Source organism: Sciurus carolinensis, chromosome 12 (genome assembly GCF_902686445.1).
Source record: "Sciurus carolinensis chromosome 12, mSciCar1.2, whole genome shotgun sequence".
Taxonomy (NCBI): domain Eukaryota; kingdom Metazoa; phylum Chordata; class Mammalia; order Rodentia; family Sciuridae; genus Sciurus; species Sciurus carolinensis.
In genome coordinates, this window is record NC_062224.1 from 83,546,827 (window position 1) to 83,564,351 (window position 17,525).

At 50.9% G+C, this 17,525-nt stretch overlaps 1 protein-coding gene across 4 annotated transcripts in view; it reads left to right on the forward strand.

Moving 5' to 3' along the window:
• Positions 1 to 17,525, forward strand: part of Plekha6 (pleckstrin homology domain containing A6) — a 144,238-nt gene that overhangs the window by 80,064 nt on the left and 46,649 nt on the right. For all 4 annotated transcript variants that reach the window (XM_047520103.1, XM_047520104.1, XM_047520106.1 and 1 more), the window contains exon 4: positions 17,249 to 17,329. In XM_047520103.1, coding sequence (XP_047376059.1) covers positions 17,249 to 17,329 — 81 coding nt within the window. The remainder of the gene's footprint in view (positions 1 to 17,248; positions 17,330 to 17,525) is intronic.

Below are 17,525 nucleotides of genomic sequence, written 5' to 3' on the forward strand. Positions count from 1 at the left end.
CCTTTTTTAAGAGCACAGAATCTTATCTGGGCCTTCCTGGGGTTGTCCAGTCTTTTCCTTCTCCCCTCCCTGATCCCTGAGCAGGTCTGACCACTAGGGTGAGAAGCTTAAGGCACTCTGTTGACACGAAATTAAGGGAGGGTTTGCCAAAAAGCTGAGTAATCAAGATCGATAATACTTTAGTGTGCGTTTTAAAATATCAGCATAATGCAAGCATTTCATTCATCCCCCGCCCCATACTAGGGATTGAACCCAGGGCTTTACACATGCCAGGCAAGCACTGAGCTACACCCCAGTCCCTTTTAATTTTGATTTTGAGACAGGAACTTGCTAAGTTGACCAGGCTGGCCTCAAACTTGAGATCCTTGTGCCTCAGCATCCTGAGTACAACGTGCTTGACATTTTTATTACTGCATGGGGATACTTATTTATGCTTTTTAAAGGCAAAGTTGATTAAGTACCACTTTTTCAAAGTACCAGTTCAGGGGATGTGGCTCAGCACAGAGCACTTGCCTAGCATGCATGAGGTCCTGGGTTTGATCCCCATTACTGCAAAAACAAACCAAAAAATGACCTTGATATAGTATAAATCATTCCCGGCCCCCCGGTTCTGGTCTTGAACTCAGAACCTCACACACACTAAGCAAGCACTGTACCACGGAGCCGCATCCCCAGGCCAGCTTACCTTCTTTTTAAATTTAATTTTGAGACAGGGTCTGTTGCCTTGACTGGCCTCAAACTTGGGATCCTCCTGCCTCAGCCTCCTGAGAGGCGGGGATCACGGGTGTGCGCCACCACCCCTGGAGAAGAGTATAAACCGTGCTCGTTGCTTCTCTGGGTGCCCTTGTGCTTTGTGCCCTGTGGTCTGCGGGGTGGGCTCTCTCCTCCCCATTATCCCATCCTTAGAACAAGGGAGCGAGAGAGGTGGGGCCCAGCCAGCTGCTGTCCTTGTGCCTGGCCAGAGGAGAGGAGGAGGGAGGGTGGGGATGGGAGAAGAGGAGGAGGGAGTGGTACAGGGCCTCTGGCTGGGAGCTAACAGCTTCCAGCTGCTTCCACACTCACCAGACTTCGGCTGGGGTAGTGGGGTTGGTTGGCTTTTTTCTCTCTTCCCATCAAATGTGTCATCTTACTGGATCCTGGGTCCCCTCACCTCTACCAGCGCTCCTTGTCTTAACATCACCGTGGTTCCCTTACTTGATCCTGTTCTGACCCCAGGCCTGCTCTGTTCTCATGTATCCCAGGACCCTGGGCTTCTGTCCCTTGCATCTTCTTGAATGGTGGGGGCCTTTCCCAGGACCTGTCCCCCAGCAAGGCTGACCTGCCAGCTGTGTCCCTCCACCCTCACCCGGCTCCCAGAGGCTTGTGGGTGGTGGAGCAGTGTGAGGATGCTCACCTGTCAACGAGGAAGGCACTCCGGGCTGCCATGGTGGGCTGTCCTAGCAAAGCCCCTTAACCTCATTGAACTTCAGAGTTGTGCTGTTTTGTGAGATGAAAGTAGTGCTTTTTTACCTGCTTCCTAAGATCTTAAAGAATCAAATGAGATAATGATGAGACTTCTGGGAACCCTAAACAGCTTTACTTGACATTCGCCTTTTGTAAACAAATAATTTCCTTTATTTTTATAAAGCCCATGTTCAGATCTGCCTCATCAAGAGAGGAACACTGGCTGATCAGACCCCTGCTCATTCCTGCCTTCGAGCAGCGTTTATGTCCCAGGAAGCAGGTCCCTGGGAAAGGCTGGAGCCCCTCCCGCCTCTGTGTTCCACAACCACCTCATACACAGCAGCTTCTCTGGGAACAGTAGTAGTGTTTTGCTTTATTAAAGGGCTCATCTGAAGCTTTTGTTTATTATAACTCTATGGAGGGATAATTGATTCATGATAGATGGTGCATATTTAAAGGGTAAAAACTTGATATGTTTTGTGAAACCATAACCACAATTAAGATAATGAATATAACTCCCCAGAGTTTCTTCCTGCATCTTTGTAATCCTTCCCTCTACCCTGTCCCCAGGCAACCACTGTGATCTGTGTTCTGTCACTATAGATTAGTTTGCATTTTTCAGAGTTTTTATAATAGAGTCATTCAGTATGCACTTTTCAAGGGGGAAAGGATCTGCCTTCTTTCACTCAGCGTAATTATTTGGAGAATTCATTCAATGTTTTCAATAATCAATAATTTGTTTCCCTTCTTGCTGTGGGTGGTGTTCTTTTGTGTGGATGTACCATGTGCATTGTATTCATGGGTTCATGGACATTTGGGTCATTTGCAGTTTGGGGCAAAAGTTTGGTGTAAAAGTCTGTGTGTGTGTGGACATGCTGGGATTTCTTTCAGGTGAATACCTAAGAGTAGAATTGGTGGGTCGCATGGATGTGTGTGTAGCTTTTTTAGGAAGCGAGTGTCTGTTTGGCCAAGTGGCTGCTGCACCATTTCTATTCTTGCCAGCAGTCCACGAGAGTTCCAGTTCCTCCACGTCCTGGGCCACACGTGGTGTGATTCATCTTGTGTTTTGGGTATTCTGTGGGTTGTGCGTAGTGGTAGCTCACTGGAGTTTCAATTTGCGTTCCGTGAATGGCATGGAGCATCTTTCACGTACTTCATTTACACTCTTCATGTGTTGTACCCTATGCCAGTTATATGTTGTAGGATGTTTTTATGGTTTTTCGTTTTTGTAACATGTCTTTTGATATCATTTTACTGCGTTTTCTTTATCCTTGGTGTATTTTGTGTCATCTTTGCCAAATCCAAAGTCACTGAGAGTTTTCTTCCAAGTTTTCCTCTAGAGATCTTACAGTTTGGGCTCTTAACGTTTAGATCTGTGCTTCATTTTTAGTTACTTTTTAAATGGTAGAGTCAGGGTCTGTTTGACTTTTACTGTTTGTTTGTTTGGCATATGAATCTCTAGCACTTTTTCTAGCACCATGTATTGAAAAGGCTGTTATTCATCCCCCCCGCCCCCTTGAAAATGGCCTTGTACCTTTGTTGAAAACTTGTTAACTGGTGGGCGCGGTGGTGCACGCCTGTAGTCCCAGCAGTTCAAGCGGCTGAGGCAGGAGGATCATGAGTTCAAAGCCAGCCTCAGCAACTTAGTGAGATTCAGTCTCAAAATAAAGTATAAAAGGACTGGGGTGTGGCTCAGGGTTAAGTACCCCTGGGTTCAATCCCTGGTACCAAAAAAAGGAAAATTTATTGACCATATATATGTGGGTTTATTCTCGAGTGCTATTCTTTTCTGTTTATTTATACATGTATCTTTATAACAATTCCACACTGTCTTGATGACTGAGGCTTTATAATAAGTCTCGATGTCAGGTAGTCTACATCTTCCAACTTTATTCCTCTTTTAAAATGTGTTTTGATTAGAATATCCTAAGCCCTTTGAATTTCCATTTCCATGTGAATTTTAGAATTAGCTTGTCTTTTGTTTTTGCAAAGAATTCTATTGGGATGTTGATTGGGACTGTATTGAATCTATAAAAAAAAAGGGGAGATTAGACAACTCAATAATATTGAGTCTTTTATTGAAAATAGTATCTCTTTCATTTTGGATTTTATTTAATTTCAGTGGTGTTTTATAGTGTTCAGCATGTTCTTACACATCTTTTGTTGAATTTATTCCTAAGTGTTCCATATATTTTACACTAAGTAAGTGGTGTTTTTAAATTTTTAATTTTTTAGTGCATAGGCATACAGGTGATTTTTCTGTGTTGACCTTATATCCTGAGCCTCCTCCTCCCCGACTTCAAAACTCCACTCAACTGAGCAGGAACCTGGAAATGCTGAGGTGCAGGGTGTCTGTGTGACATGTTAAGTGTTTAAAATGGCATGTGAAAACATCAGCATCTTTCCCTGTTTTAAGTTTGGATTTGTCTCAGTAGCAACCCTATAGCATCCATGGCGGTAAAGGGTGGAGAAGAGGGAGGACATGGTGAATTCTGACCTGCACAGGTAGAGCACCCCCAGGCCTCTGGGGTATTTTTGAGGGTGATTGGAGCAGGTTGGGAATGTGATGTAGCCTCTTTAAGAAACCAGGGCCAGCAGCCACCAGGCCACTGGGAATGTAGCCAAGGAGATAAGATAAGGCCCCCTGGCTGGTTTAAACTGGGGTCCTGAGCCATAGTGGCTGGCCTACTGATAGGCAGACAGGAACCAGGGGTGATAAGGAAAAGATGCCAGCTACTAAAGACAGGCTGGCAAGAGGTGAAGCAGCCCAATCACGCATCTGGGGCTGGAGGGAGAAGGGGATATTGATTGTGGGTGTGTAGAGAGAGGGCACTGGTATTCTTGTGTACATCCTATTATATCTGTGATCATGGTTAAAAAACAAAAAAACAAACAAACAAAAAAACCAACTAGGCTATTCTTAAATGCCCTCAGCTTTATTTGTAGTAAATGTTCAATAAATATGTGCTTGAATTCTTTGTGCTCTAGTGAGATGATCTGCTGTGGGATTGGAGATTTTCCTCAAACTAGGAAAATCCTGGCAGGGACTTACTCTGACAAGCCTGGAGCTGCTCATTTGCACATATCTGCATAGATTTGCATGCATCCTACATGTAGATACTTTCATGCTGGATTTAGATTCCCCCAAATCGTTTGCCTATTTTTAAAGGGATAAAGAAAGAGTTTGTCTCTACTCACCCCTGCCTACCTTTCATCTGCATCCTCCAAAGATGCAAAAGTGATTTCTGCAACTTTAAAACTGTGAAGAATACCTGTGGTTGCACAGTTCATGCAGATGCAAGCAATTCCTTGTCTGTCAATCCACTTCTTCTCTTCGTTTCTATTGCGACTCCCCGTTCTACTATCCAAACTCCAGAACGGGGCAGGAGATATTAAGGCACAGAAACCCTCTAGCTGAACAGCCAGGAGCTCAAATTGCTTAGAAGCCTTCCAGGATTCTCTATCTGGACAGAGAAATGAAAGGCAGTCCCGTGGATCTGAAGATGGCCCTGCCACTGCTTCCTGTCCCAGGACTGGAGATGCCATGACTACCTTTGTCTGCTCTTCCTCCTCCAGGAATAAATAAAATTATCATCCCTCCCCCAGATCCTGGTTTCTCTATTGGCCCGCCAGGCAAATATTTCATAATGTGGGCTCATTCAATTGGGCATGGTGCCAGAGCCCAGTGCCTCAGGTTGCAAGTCTGCTCCAATCAGGCGGGGCGGCCTGGGTGGGACTACACAGGGGAGGTGAACGGCATCAAGGTAGGAGTTGCTACTTTTTCGGGGCTGGCCAAAGGGGACAGGTTGGTCCACCGGCCAACTTGAGGCAACCCGGCACTGAAGGGGTTAAGGCCGGGCGGCATGTGTGGCTGTTAATGATTGCTCCCCACCAGGGACCTGGTGAGCATTAAAGGAAAACCTTTCCCCTGTTCCTGAGTGTGGACGGAGGCAGGACTAGAGACAGCAGAGGGTTCGCAAAGAAGAGCCGGTGAGTAGGTGGTTATCTGTCTGCTGTCTGTCTGTCCGGGTGACCCTGGAGCAGGTGAGGAAGCACTAGACAGATCCATTCCACCAGCAAGAGCTGGCCTTTGTCACCTCCAGATACAGAGTCCCAGTGGGGGGGTGGGATTTCCTATTTATTAGGAGAGTATCTTCAGAATTGTTTTTGTCCAAGGGTTGAACTCAGCCCCGAAGCTGGAGGTGCAAACTGGCATTGTCCTGTGAGGGAGACAATGGTTTCGTGTGGCCACTCCGCACACACAGAGCTGGAGCCCGGCTCTTCCCTCTCTGAGCCATTGTCTCCAGAGAGGGGCTCGGGAGCTCTGGGCAGAGGCAGCACCAGCCTCTCTCTGGGCCGATTTCCTGGGACCCTGCCATGGCAGACAAGGACAGTGTGCTATTGCAAAGGCCACAGTCCACTGTGGGGAGGGACAGGGTGGAACAGAACTGGGTGACTGCAGAGAGTTGGGGGCAAACTCTTCACTCATTAGGAAGACAGACAAAGTTGTCATTCGGGAGCCAGACTGGGAAGAAAGAGAAGCAGTCTTTTGCATGTAGATTTCTGTTGTCCCTGTTCCCTCCACTTCCCGGTGTGTCCCTCATCCCCTCACCCTCCTCAGCGTTTGCCCTATTTGACCCAGGCACCTTCCCATGACGTGTCAGGAGTGTGGGCAGGGGTCCCTGGGCTCTGCTGGAGGAGGGGGATGCGCCGACTTTTCTCAGCTGATGGGATCGCGTGTGTCTCTTCCCAGCACATGCTCATGTGAGAAAAAAAACGAGAGACTGTCCTCAAAGGAGAAATGTTGACTTTACCCCCTCTCTTAGCTGGGGGCCCTTTTGTTCTCCAGCCTCCTTCTGAGGAGGAGAAAGATTGAATGACATAATGGTGATGCTAGGCCAGACCTAGACAGGGACTCTGGCCCTGGAGGGCCTGTTGGACAGGAACAGGCTGCTCCCAGTGCCAGTCTTGAAGGCAGATTTGAGAGATAGTCCACCCAACCCTGCTGGTGGCTTTCGCTGTGGTGCTTCCTCTGGTTGGGCTGCCGGATAGGCAAACAGAAACTAGGCACAATAAAGGAGAGGTGCCAGCCACTAGGACCAGCAGGGCAAGAGCAGGAGCAGCCAAGTTTCTGGGCATTTGAGGCCAAGAAAGTGAGGGAAGTAGAGTACAGGAGAGGAACGGGCACGCTGTCCCCATAAGCCTGGTATTAAGGGTCAGCCCTAAATGTGACTAGCCAGGCTCCATCTTGCACTCCCAGAAGTACAGAGGACTGACTGTACCTCCCCAGGCGGGTGGCTTCATGGGGGCCGTCTGTGCATCTGCCACCTTGCTCAGGAGGGCCCCTCGCTTGGTATAACTCTACTATCGTCATCCTGAAATTCTTAGGTTGTGCACAAGGGGCCCTGGGATTTTCTTTTGCATGGGGCTGTGTAACTTACCCAGCCATTCCTGGTCCCAGGCCCAGCAGAAGTTGCAGCAGCTGGATAGTTGGTTCAACAGATGTAGGCAGACTCACCTGTTACTCAGGTGTCACTTACAAGGCTGGCTTCTGTCCTGGCTGGGACTGCACAGCATCCCGTCGCCTTTCCTTCTCTCTTCTCCCGAGGTGTTGTGTTGCTCCTCTTTGCAGCCTTCTTGCCCAGTCTTCCTTCAGAGCTCCTGCGTGGCAGGGGACAGGGAGGAGGCAGCCGAGACCCTTGTCTTATTCTCTCCCTCCCTCCCTCCCTCAGGCCTTCTCTTTCCCTTTTGTGGGCTGTGACTGGTGACTGCTCTGGGCTCAGTCTAGGCCTGGGAGCGATTCTTCCATTCCTCCGAGATTTCCTCCCCTCCCTGCGGTAAGCTGTGGTTATCCGCAGCACCTGCTTCCTGTGCTGTCTGTTTCAGGACAGGTTGCTTCCCTGTGATTACCTGATGACCGCAGCCTCCAGATCTGGGTGGGTGCAGGGAAGGAAGAATGCTAATCCGCCCATCTTGGTGGCAGCTCGCCTGTCTGATCTCCCTCCAGGCCAGCTCCTCCCACTCTGGACCAGAGGCCCTGCAGGAGGCCTCTCTTTCTCCTTCTTCCCTCCGGCATAGACCAGAGGTTGGCCAGTTCCAGAAGGAAAATGAGACTGAAAGGAGGAACAAGTCCCCTCTGCCCCTGTCCTCCCTGTACCTCTTTTCCCCATCCCAGTTATTTTCTCCCCATCTCCTTGGGCTGCTTCAGAACCTTTTCCAGTGTCCCCCACTGGGCCTGTGCCCAGTAGGGTTGTTAATGACAATACTTTCAGACCCTCATGAGGAATCTTAATGCATAGGATTTTAAAACCAATGGATAATCCAAATTTGTTTTGATTGGACTTTGGAACATGTCATTTGGTTTTTAATTTTTAACTTTTTGTTGTGGTTGGCAGCAGATTTTCCTTTCTTTCTGGTATGGTTTAGGACCATAAGGGACCTTGTATTTCCTGAGTACACTGGGCACATATCAACTGCTGGAAGGATAAACTTCTTTGGAATTAAGTGTCTCATAGAATCCAAAAATATTACAACTGGAAGATGGCTTAGAGACCATCTAGCTCAGTGCTCTACACTGATGGAATGTTCTAGGGCTGTTCCGTTCAATGTGATAGATAACAACCACCATGGCAACTGAGCCTCCATGAAATGTGGCTACTATAATTGAGGAACTGAAACCTTCATTTTATTTAATTTTAATTAAAATTTGAATAGCCATGCATAATTAATGTCTTTTAAATTAGATAGTACAGATTTGGGGTAGTGCTACTTATTTTATTCCCTTATTTTATAAATGATTGTAACATCAGCCACTTACCGAGCAATGATTATGTGCCAAGCTTTAAATATGTGATCTCATTTAATCCTCCAAGCCACCCTGGTACTGTTCCACATTATAGACAGGGAAGCCAAACTGCACAGAGCTAAAGTGACCAGTACTGGTCATCAAGTCTCCTGACTCCAAGATTGCTGATCTTGCCCTTTTCCTTAAGAAGAATCCAAAGTGTCCATGACACTTTGCTATCACTTGACAGTTTTCTTCACAAGTTCTCCAAGGCCCTTCCAGATCTCACTTTTCCTCTCTGGGATGTCAGGGGAATGGATGAAGGATTGTCACATAGGGGAAAGGCAGTGGTGGCTCTCCTGGACACAGTTATTTTCTGGCTTGTTCCATGGGTGACCCTTGCTCCCAATCTCCCTTTGGAGCCTCCCGATGGCAGAAGTGATCTGGGGAGATTCCTCTGCTCTCAGAGCCCTTGGCAAGCTCCCCAAGTATACGGGAAGTTCCAGACTCCTCACTCCTGGCAAAAAGAGGTGTTCAGAATTTCCCACCATCCATCTGTGTCCCAGCTTGCTGCATTACTCCTGCTCTCAGACAGAAGACCAGCTGAGCCCTCCCAGGGCCAGGGCAGACTGGCACTACCTAGGGCAGGTGAGGAGCAATGCCAGACCATGGTCTTGCCACCGTCCCACCTGCCTGGCCACCCTCTTCCCGTGCAGCCTCCCAGGTTGCTCCTGCAGGAGCAGCTGTCCAGGCTCCTATTCCCTGCTCCGGGTGATTTATTACTTTCCTCATCCCCAGACAAAGCCCCTGCTGTGTAGACTCTCATCAGTCCAACTGGCCAGTGGAGGGGCGAGGGCATGAGGCAGATGGAAGTCACCCAGCGATCCCATCCCGGGGCGAGGGGTTGGAGGCTGGTTCTCCCATCATCTCCAGTCACCACACAACATCCCTGCAGAGCCGCACACGCCCTGCTCTGCCGGCAGCTCCTCCGTTCTGGTCGGGAGCTGGGCCTTGGGCATAGCCATGAAGGAGGCCCCGGGCGGTGGGCGATCTCTATGTGGCCGCCCTCCCAGACCTCCACACCCGGGCACCTCTTGCCAGACTGCATGTATAGGGACCCCCCTACTCCATATCACAGATCTGTAGCCCACAGGCGTTACCGGTGAAACCCTTTGTGGCTTTTGTCACTGTGTTCTTGGAGCAGGTGTTGGGGAGCCAGCGTCTCCCAGTGACTCATGATCTCTCTTTCTTGGAGATGAGGAGCTCAGATGGGGTGAACAGCAGGGCTGGGGAACCCGAGGAGATGTGAATTTGGCCTTATCGCTCTGATCACTGTGGCGAGGGCCACAAACCTCAGCCTCCCTGACTCTGCCCCCGCCTTCCTCCCTGTCTCCCCGCGTGAGGATGGCACAGTTTTATTTCCCTTTGTTCCATACCCCTGGGGAGCTTTGGACCCTTTCATTCTCTGCTGTCTGGTGGGAAATTTGTGTAGTGTACTGAGGACGGCATCCCTTAGTACCATTGTTTTATTGTTAAAATGAGAAAACAGCTTGACTGTCTCAGATTGCTGGGTCGGGAACCAAGAAGGCATTGGTGCTTTTGAGGGTGTGGAGGGAGAGAGCGAGCCTGGCTCCATTACTTTCCACTCGCGCACTTTGTAAAATTCTTCCCCGTGGGTGGGGTGGGTGGGGCCACTGCTCTCTGTGGGACTCCAGAACTGGATCTGCTGAGTTAGGAACAAAGAGAGATGGTTCCAGTGACCTTCCATAGACCCTGAAGTGGACCGTTAGGCCGCCTCAGCCTCTGAAGGGTAGGGGTTTGGAATTGGACTCAGCTGGGGAAGAGGCATAATTAATGATTGGACTGCCCTGTCACCCCTGGGAATCTTTTCTATCCTGCTGACTGGCAGGAGAAGGCACCCTGGAGACCAGGCCAGGGGAGGGGACTGGAGCCTTGGTTTTCTCTGCCTGTCTGGCCTAGCCACCTGGGGAGGTTGGAGGAAGGAAAATGTGGAGCTGGGGCTGTCGTCAGCACGATCTCCTTTTCCCCTTGGCAGGGACAGAACAAGAGCACACAGCATACAGACCGTGGGGAGCTTGGGAAGCTGGCTTGCCCCAGTTCTCCAAGCTGGGTCACAGTAAGGGGGAAATGCCTTCCATTCTGCTTTTGACAGCTTCCAGGTGGTAGAAGCAGAGTTCTGACTCCCCTAGAAAGCTCGTCAGTATGCAGGTAGTTAGGGGGTGGCCACCCCTTCGAACGGTCTTCAGTCTTTTCTTCAGCTAGGAAGGACAGTGGCCTGAAGTTCTGGTGGGCCCTATGGCCCAGGCTTAATGCCTTAGTCTCTCTGGGTCATTGAGAGGCAGTGAGGTCCTGGGCACTGGTCAGGGAGGTGGGGCAGGGGCACTGGGAAGGCTCTTCAGCAGCTAACCTGGAGGAATTTCAATATTTTAATAACTGGCATGGTCGTGCTGACTCTCCACCCTGTTATTATCATTTTTCAGAAGGCAAATGGAATTCCATAAAGTCAAATAGTCAGAGGGTAGAAGATCAGCACAAAGTTCTGCGGCTTGGTATCCGTTCTTTCTTTTTCCTTCTCTCTCACACACACACACTCTGCCTTAGGCTTTTCTGGCTCCTATTGTAAGAGTAAGGGACAATCCAGGAGGAGTCAGGACAGGGTGGCTGCCTGGGCTGGAAGGGCCTCTTGCGCGGTGCCCGTCCTGCCGTTGAGCCGGCTTTTCTCTGTCTGAGGTAGGGCTGAGCGCAGGTGGAATTCCCCTGGCATTCCGTCCCTGGCCACAGCAGGTGGGGACGATGCGTTGGGTTGCGGGGAGGGGCCCTGAGGGCAGACCAGGCTAAGCAGTCTCCTGAACCCTCAGCCCAGCGGTCTTAGCATTTAGGGTGGGCCAAACTTGGGAGGGGGCACCCAATTTTTGCCATTTTCCAAATAACTGTAGCATCAAAGGGAGGGGCAGGGCGAGGGTAGAGAAGAAAAGAGAGAACAAGGACTTTGCCAGGTGAGAGCCGCTGGCAGCTGGTCCCCGGCACCTGTGGAGCTGGCATTTTGATCTGCAGGTGCACGTGGAAAACAGACCGAGTTGTTGAGGGGGCTTCTCCTGCCCGCAGACACCTTGAGGTGCTGCAGGCCCACCCCCCTTTTGACCTCATCTTTATGCTGCAGGGAGCGGTGGGAAAACAGGGGCTTCGGAAGGGAGAAGTTGGCTAGGGAAGCGTGTTTTCTCCCAGAAATGGCTGGCGGAGCTTCCGGAATCTGGCACATCAAGATGGTTGGAAATGTAAACTGAGCTGCTTTTTAATTGGGACAGAATGCTGGAGCAGATAAGACGCCTGGACAATGAAGATGAGATCCAGAGGGGGAGGCAGGGAGCAGGAGCCGAGCTCTCCTCACCCTCACCTCCTCCATGGCTGCCGACACCCCCCCTCAGTGTGGACAGTCTTGGCTCAGAATTTGCTGAGAAGGAAGTGGGAGGGGTGGGCCACGGCAGCCCCGCTTCCCAGTCGCCCCCCAGTCCTCACTCTGCTTCATGAGCTGGAATGCCAGAAGCCAGGGTGTCCTCAGGATGGAAGCTGGGCCAGGGCTAAGTCTGTCAGCAGCTTCTCAGGAGCTGTGGAACGAAGCAGCGTGGTACAGGGCAGATAACCAAGAGGGGCCCCAGGGTGGAAGGAGTGGAGTGTGTTTCTCTAGTTGTTCAATATTTATCACAGCGGGGGCCCTGGGCATCCAGCCTGGGCGCCTGAGTGTGCCTGTGTGCTCACATGCACGCCAGCAAAGGGTCATGAAGACAGTTGATTTCGCTGTTTGTAAGTATGTAGGGCCACTCAGATGCTGAGGAGGCCGGGAAGCATAGGGTCCTAACAGGGTGGAGAGACAAGGGTCTGAAAAGTGGAGAAGACCCGTGTCTTCTTTGTGATTGATTGGTCGTGGCACTTCTTCAGTGTTTGCCCACTGCCCCTGTCCCTTACACCATCTACTTCAGCCTACGGTTTCCGTTTCCTACCTCCTGCGCTAGCTGTATTTCTGGATTTGTTCTTAAGGAGAAGGATCGTAGCCATTATATCTTAGGCATAAGACACTTCACATTTTGAAAGTTTGCAGCTATCATTTCATAGAATTAGAAGGTATTGCATCGCACGTGAGAACACGGAGGCCCAAAGAAGTGAAGTCACGTTGCGAATTCTTGCTGGTTCTTGCATGAAAGCTCTGTCCTGCCAAGTTCTCTCTTCACTGGTGGCATTGCTATTGGGGTCGCCTCTTAGGACCAGTGAGGAAGTGACCACCTACTGGCAACCCAGAGTGTAGGATGATGCTCCTGCCTCCACCATAAAATCTCCTCTACTGAGTTTCTCTCCCTTTTCTTGGGGGGGAATTTGAGAGGACCTTCGGGTCTGTATATATAACATTTGCCCTTAAGCCATGGAAGCTTCTGACATCCCACAAGCCAGGAGAGAGGAGGGAGAACCTCTTCTTGTACCTAGTCTTGTTTCCCCTTTCATGTTCTCCCGGGAGGTTCTTGACATTTAACCTAAAATGAAAATCTGTCGCCCGAGCAGTTTGGTGGTGAAGGGAAGGCGCCCCAGCCAGACCTTCTATGGGGTCTCAGAGCTCTCGGCAAGCAGGGGAAGCCCTGGAGCCTTCCTTCCTTCCTCCTTCCTCGGCTCCTCACTGGGCAGGAGAGAAGTTAATTTAGCTTGCCACTTGAGCAAAGGCTGTGGGAGGCCCCTGAGCTCAGCTTGAGGAGAAAAGGGGATATTTTTGCCTCCTAGAGGAAGAAAACTCATTTTCCCAATGCACCCCACCCCCTCCTCCTCCTGTGCAGATGAGCTTAATTTTCTTTCCTTCCTAATGAAGATGGATCTGAGCCAAACTATATATTCTGGGGGGAGCCAGGCGGGGAAGCTGTGTGAGGGGGCGAGGGGGCAGAAACAGAGCTTCTCTCTGAGAGGAAGTAATTAATTTTAAGAGAGAGCTAAGATGGGGAAGCCCTTGGTAATATAATGTCAGACTCCAAATACAAGTGACTAAAAGCTGAATCAGTACACCAAGAGTTTCTTTTATTCATTCATTCACTCATTTAAGAAATGTTTATTGAGCACCTACTGTGCACAGGTTGGGACCTCAAACAGACCTCAGAAGAGGGCTCAGCTCTGCAAAACCACAGTAGGAACTCCAGTAACTGACTCAGCAACAGGAAGAGGGCATGCTCTGAGAACTTAGGCCTCCTGTCACCAGGATAAATCATTTGCAGAAGTCCCACTAAATGGCTGTATATATTGACCTTTTGGATTTAGGATTAGCTGTTTAAATATCAGCAGCTGTTGACCCCAGTTATAGCCAACTGGCTTGTCTCTTCATGGGTTAAATAATAATGCTGTCCATTTGCTTTTCCATTCACTGATGACATTATTCCCTGACCAGGTTCTGTCTTCATTCCAAAAAATTAGATTAGTCCCTCCTTTTCAGGGTCTGTTGTGATATCACAGAATTACCATAGCAACAGACTATGATGTCAACGGAATGCCTGGTGTTGCTAAAAAGAGCCGTGTTGCTCGGAAAGGAACCTGTCACGTGAAGGCAAAATGGAATAATAGAGAAAGCCCAGAGGAACTGGAATTTGATATCAAAAAGAACATCTTGGCAGTGTGAGGTAACAGTGGGTGGGCCTGAGTGTCCTTTGCTGGAACCTTTTACAAACCACCAAGGTGCTTTCATTGAGATGAGCATTGATTAGTGAGCCTGCTTGCCTGGAGACAGGGGTGGGAGGAGGTGACCTTCAAGAAGTCCTTGCAGACCAAGGATCCCAAGACAAGGAGGACATTAGGAAAGAGAGAGATTTGACTAGCTTTGGCTTCTGGGGAATTCGGGGGAATTAACATCATTGCAAACCTCCTTGCTCGTGAGTTGATCTGACAGGCACCAGCTGGAATTTATCATCTTGCATCTGGGAAGATTTGCAGCAATAAACACACAGTGACCCCTTCTCAAGCCCCATTTGCTGCCCTCTTTCTTACAAGCCTTGGAAGGAAGCTTTCCTTCCGTTGCGCCAGAGCAAAGAAGCCTAATTCCTTGCCGTCGGCTCTGGCTCCACAACATCCACGCCCATCCACACTCTGGATCCACAAGTCCAGTCCCTCACAGCTGGACCACGGCTCCCAGAGGGCAAGCGAGCGGCTGGGTCTGAGGGCAGCTTGGCGGAGGCCAATGGCTTCTGTCTGTACAGCAGGCTGGGCAGGCAGAGAGGAGAGAAAGGAGACTTCCTCAATTAATCTCAGCCTCTCAGCAGCGGTGGCAGTAACAGGGAACGAACCTGGAGCTTCCTTTAACCCTGTGCCGTCAGGCTCTGAAGGGTCTCTCAGAAGCTAGTGGATTTTCAGCTCCAGAGCCGTGTCTGGGCTGGGAGCCGGGAGACAGGAGCACTGTCTCCCTGCAGGTTGGGCTGGCATGAGTTTCTGCCGTGCAGATGGGAATGCAGCCCCATGCTCCTCCGCCCGCCCAGCCACTGTGTCCTTAGCTCAGTGAGGTCGCACTACCTGGAGGTGGTTCACCTGCTCCGTGCACGCCCGTCTCCCCGTGGCTGCATTTTCTCCTTGGGAACCTGAACAGGGAGGATGCTGTCTTGTCCCTTCCTTGCTTATGTGGTCTCCAGTCCTCTGACCGGTAGTTCTCCAGCCGAATGCTAGGAAGCCACAGGCCCGCTGGGACACCTGGGCAACCCCTGCCACCACCCAGGGAGAGCGCCCTCCCTGTTCTCCAATGCCAGAGCCAGGAAGAGGGGCAACCAGCAGAGTCTCTGCCACCGCTTGTGCCGTACCTCTGCCACAGCGTTACGGGTTGGACCAGAGGACTTACTTCTCAGAGGGATGGTAGCAGCAGGGTGGCTGGCGGGTCCTCTGAGGCTGCCGAACTGGGGACTGAGCTGCCAAAAAGATGCTGAAGTTTCGGGCTGATCGACGAGTCAGGTAGGGATCTCTTCCACAGACCGGGAGCCTGGCGAAGTCGCAGCGGGCCGTGTTGGCACTCTTCCTGTTCCGACCTGGGGGCTTGGCGGTGAGGGGTCTGCTGGCCATGACCTGGGAGGAGAGCGTAGTTAGGTCAATGGTTGCTGCATTGCAGTGCCTGTGAAGGGGAAGCTATTTGAAATTGGTAGCGTGGGGATGGAGAGAGGACGTCATTTGTAGGGGTTGCTGGGTAGGAGGCTCTGGGGCAGGGAGAAGTGTGCCATACCTTGGATGAGAGCTGACTGCATGCATGCTTGTGTGTCTCTCTGTACCTGCAGGAAGCTCCGTGTAGCTACTGCCGGGGACTTGCAAAGCAGAAGGGGCCTGGAGGGGCAAAGGGTGGGGGGGGGGGGGCAAGTGCCCCACGCCACTGGGTAAAAGCGGAGAAGTTTTCACTTCAAGGACCTTCGCTGTCACCACTGCCTTTGCACAGACCTCGAAGGGGGCAGAGCCAGGGACAAGGGTAACTGCAGGCAGGGACCTTTCCTTGCAAAGAGCCCCTGTGATTAAGCTGAGGAGCACATCCTCCCTGCAGCCGTGAGGGAGGCGGGACTGTAGAACTGTCATTTGGGAAGTGGGGAGTGGATCTCAGTGTTCTAGAGTCAGCAGCCAGGCTTGGAGGGGTCCTGGCTGGCAAGCCGGGGCTGCAAACCCAGATTTTCCCATCGGCGGTAGCCACTACCTGCTGTGCTTCTGTCTCCTGTGTGTCTCTGGCTCACATCTGAACATGACCAGTTTGGAAGCTGGAAAAAATACCCTTTGATATTATCTTTAGCTTCGGCAGACAGCACAAAGGTGGGGTGTGCCCTGGGCTATTGAAAGAGGGTGCCCACAAGGTTATTTTCCTGAAGCCACTGAAGGGGCTGAGTTCTCTTTCCCCGCTACTGACCTGTGGCGGTCTGAACAGAGTGCGGGCTCTTTGCTGTGGGTGTGCTGAAGTGACCCCGCCTTAGCATCTGTCCCTGTGCCCGCTCTTAGAATCCGCTGGAGCTTGTGCTCTCTGGGCTCTCATAATATTTTTTGAGGGGTGGGAGAAGTTCACCTTAAAGCTCTTTTAGCCCCCACGGGCTGGGTGCTCAAATGTCCACTACTATGTTCCTGCTAATGGAATACAACTCAGATAGACCCCTGCCCCAGCCTGCCTTGGTCGGTCTGTCTGCTGTCTTCCTCCTTATGCCCCTGAGAGCCCACCCGGAGCTGGCCTGACATACAGTGAGCCAGCAGAGCCACTGAGTGCCTCCCCAGAGGAGCCTCCATGCACCGCTCCCCATCTGCCTCGCCAGCACCCCGCCCCTGGTTCTTGCTTCCTGGCAGACTGTCCTTATAACACACCACCCCACTCCCAGCCACAGTGTCCCTTAATTAGATCTGACTGTTCAGCCAGCACTGACCTTGATGCCTGACAGCTCCCGATGTCTTGGTGACATCCAGTAGCCCTTAGATGGAAGACCCTGGGCTCAGAGCAGGAGCGAGTCCTAGCCCAAGCTCAAGAATGGAGTTTCTGAGTCTCCCGTTTCATTTAAAGAAAGAAATGAAGCATAAAGCAGGAGAGAAGGAGTCCAAGGTCACAGGAGAGTTCTTTCAGCAAATAATGAGGGAGCATGTTTTATGCGGAACGCTGGCAGGCAGCATCCCTGGTTGGGAACCTGCCACACATGAAATCTTGACTGTGTTGGACAGACAGTTGAAACACCCCCACCCCCGTGCGTGCCTGGGATAGCCACTGAATGAGTTAAGTGTGGCTCGTGCCCAGCCTGGGGAATCTCTAGTAAGTGGCCAATGATGACTAGTGATTGGTGACAAGACTTCATTTCTCTTCCCTCACCCCAGCGGCAGCTTCTGCCACTCAAGCCCTGTCCTTCCTCTTGCCCCCTTTGTGGTGCAGGGGTATAGCTTCTTATGCAGTCTCCTGTCCCTGTCACTGCCCAGGGTCGGTTCTCTCTTTGGTGCATGTCTCTGTCCTCTGCATTTTTGTCACGGCTTCTCTCTCTGTTGCCCCTGCAGCCACAATGAAAGACGGAACACATTTCGACACCCAGTGACTGGCCAAGTCCCAGAGGAAAACAAGAAATTCAACTTGAAAACGTGAGTTTGCCCTCTACTTAGTGTTTGGCCTTTCTATCCTTTGTCACCACCATCCCACGGCCACCTTGCACCTGGGATCGGGAGGGCCATGGGGAGGGAAGGAAAGGGAAGGGATTTGGGATCACTCATCTCAGTTCTGAGACTGGAAGCTTCTGGGACCCATCTCCTGACACCCCATCCCCTTTTCTTGGGATCT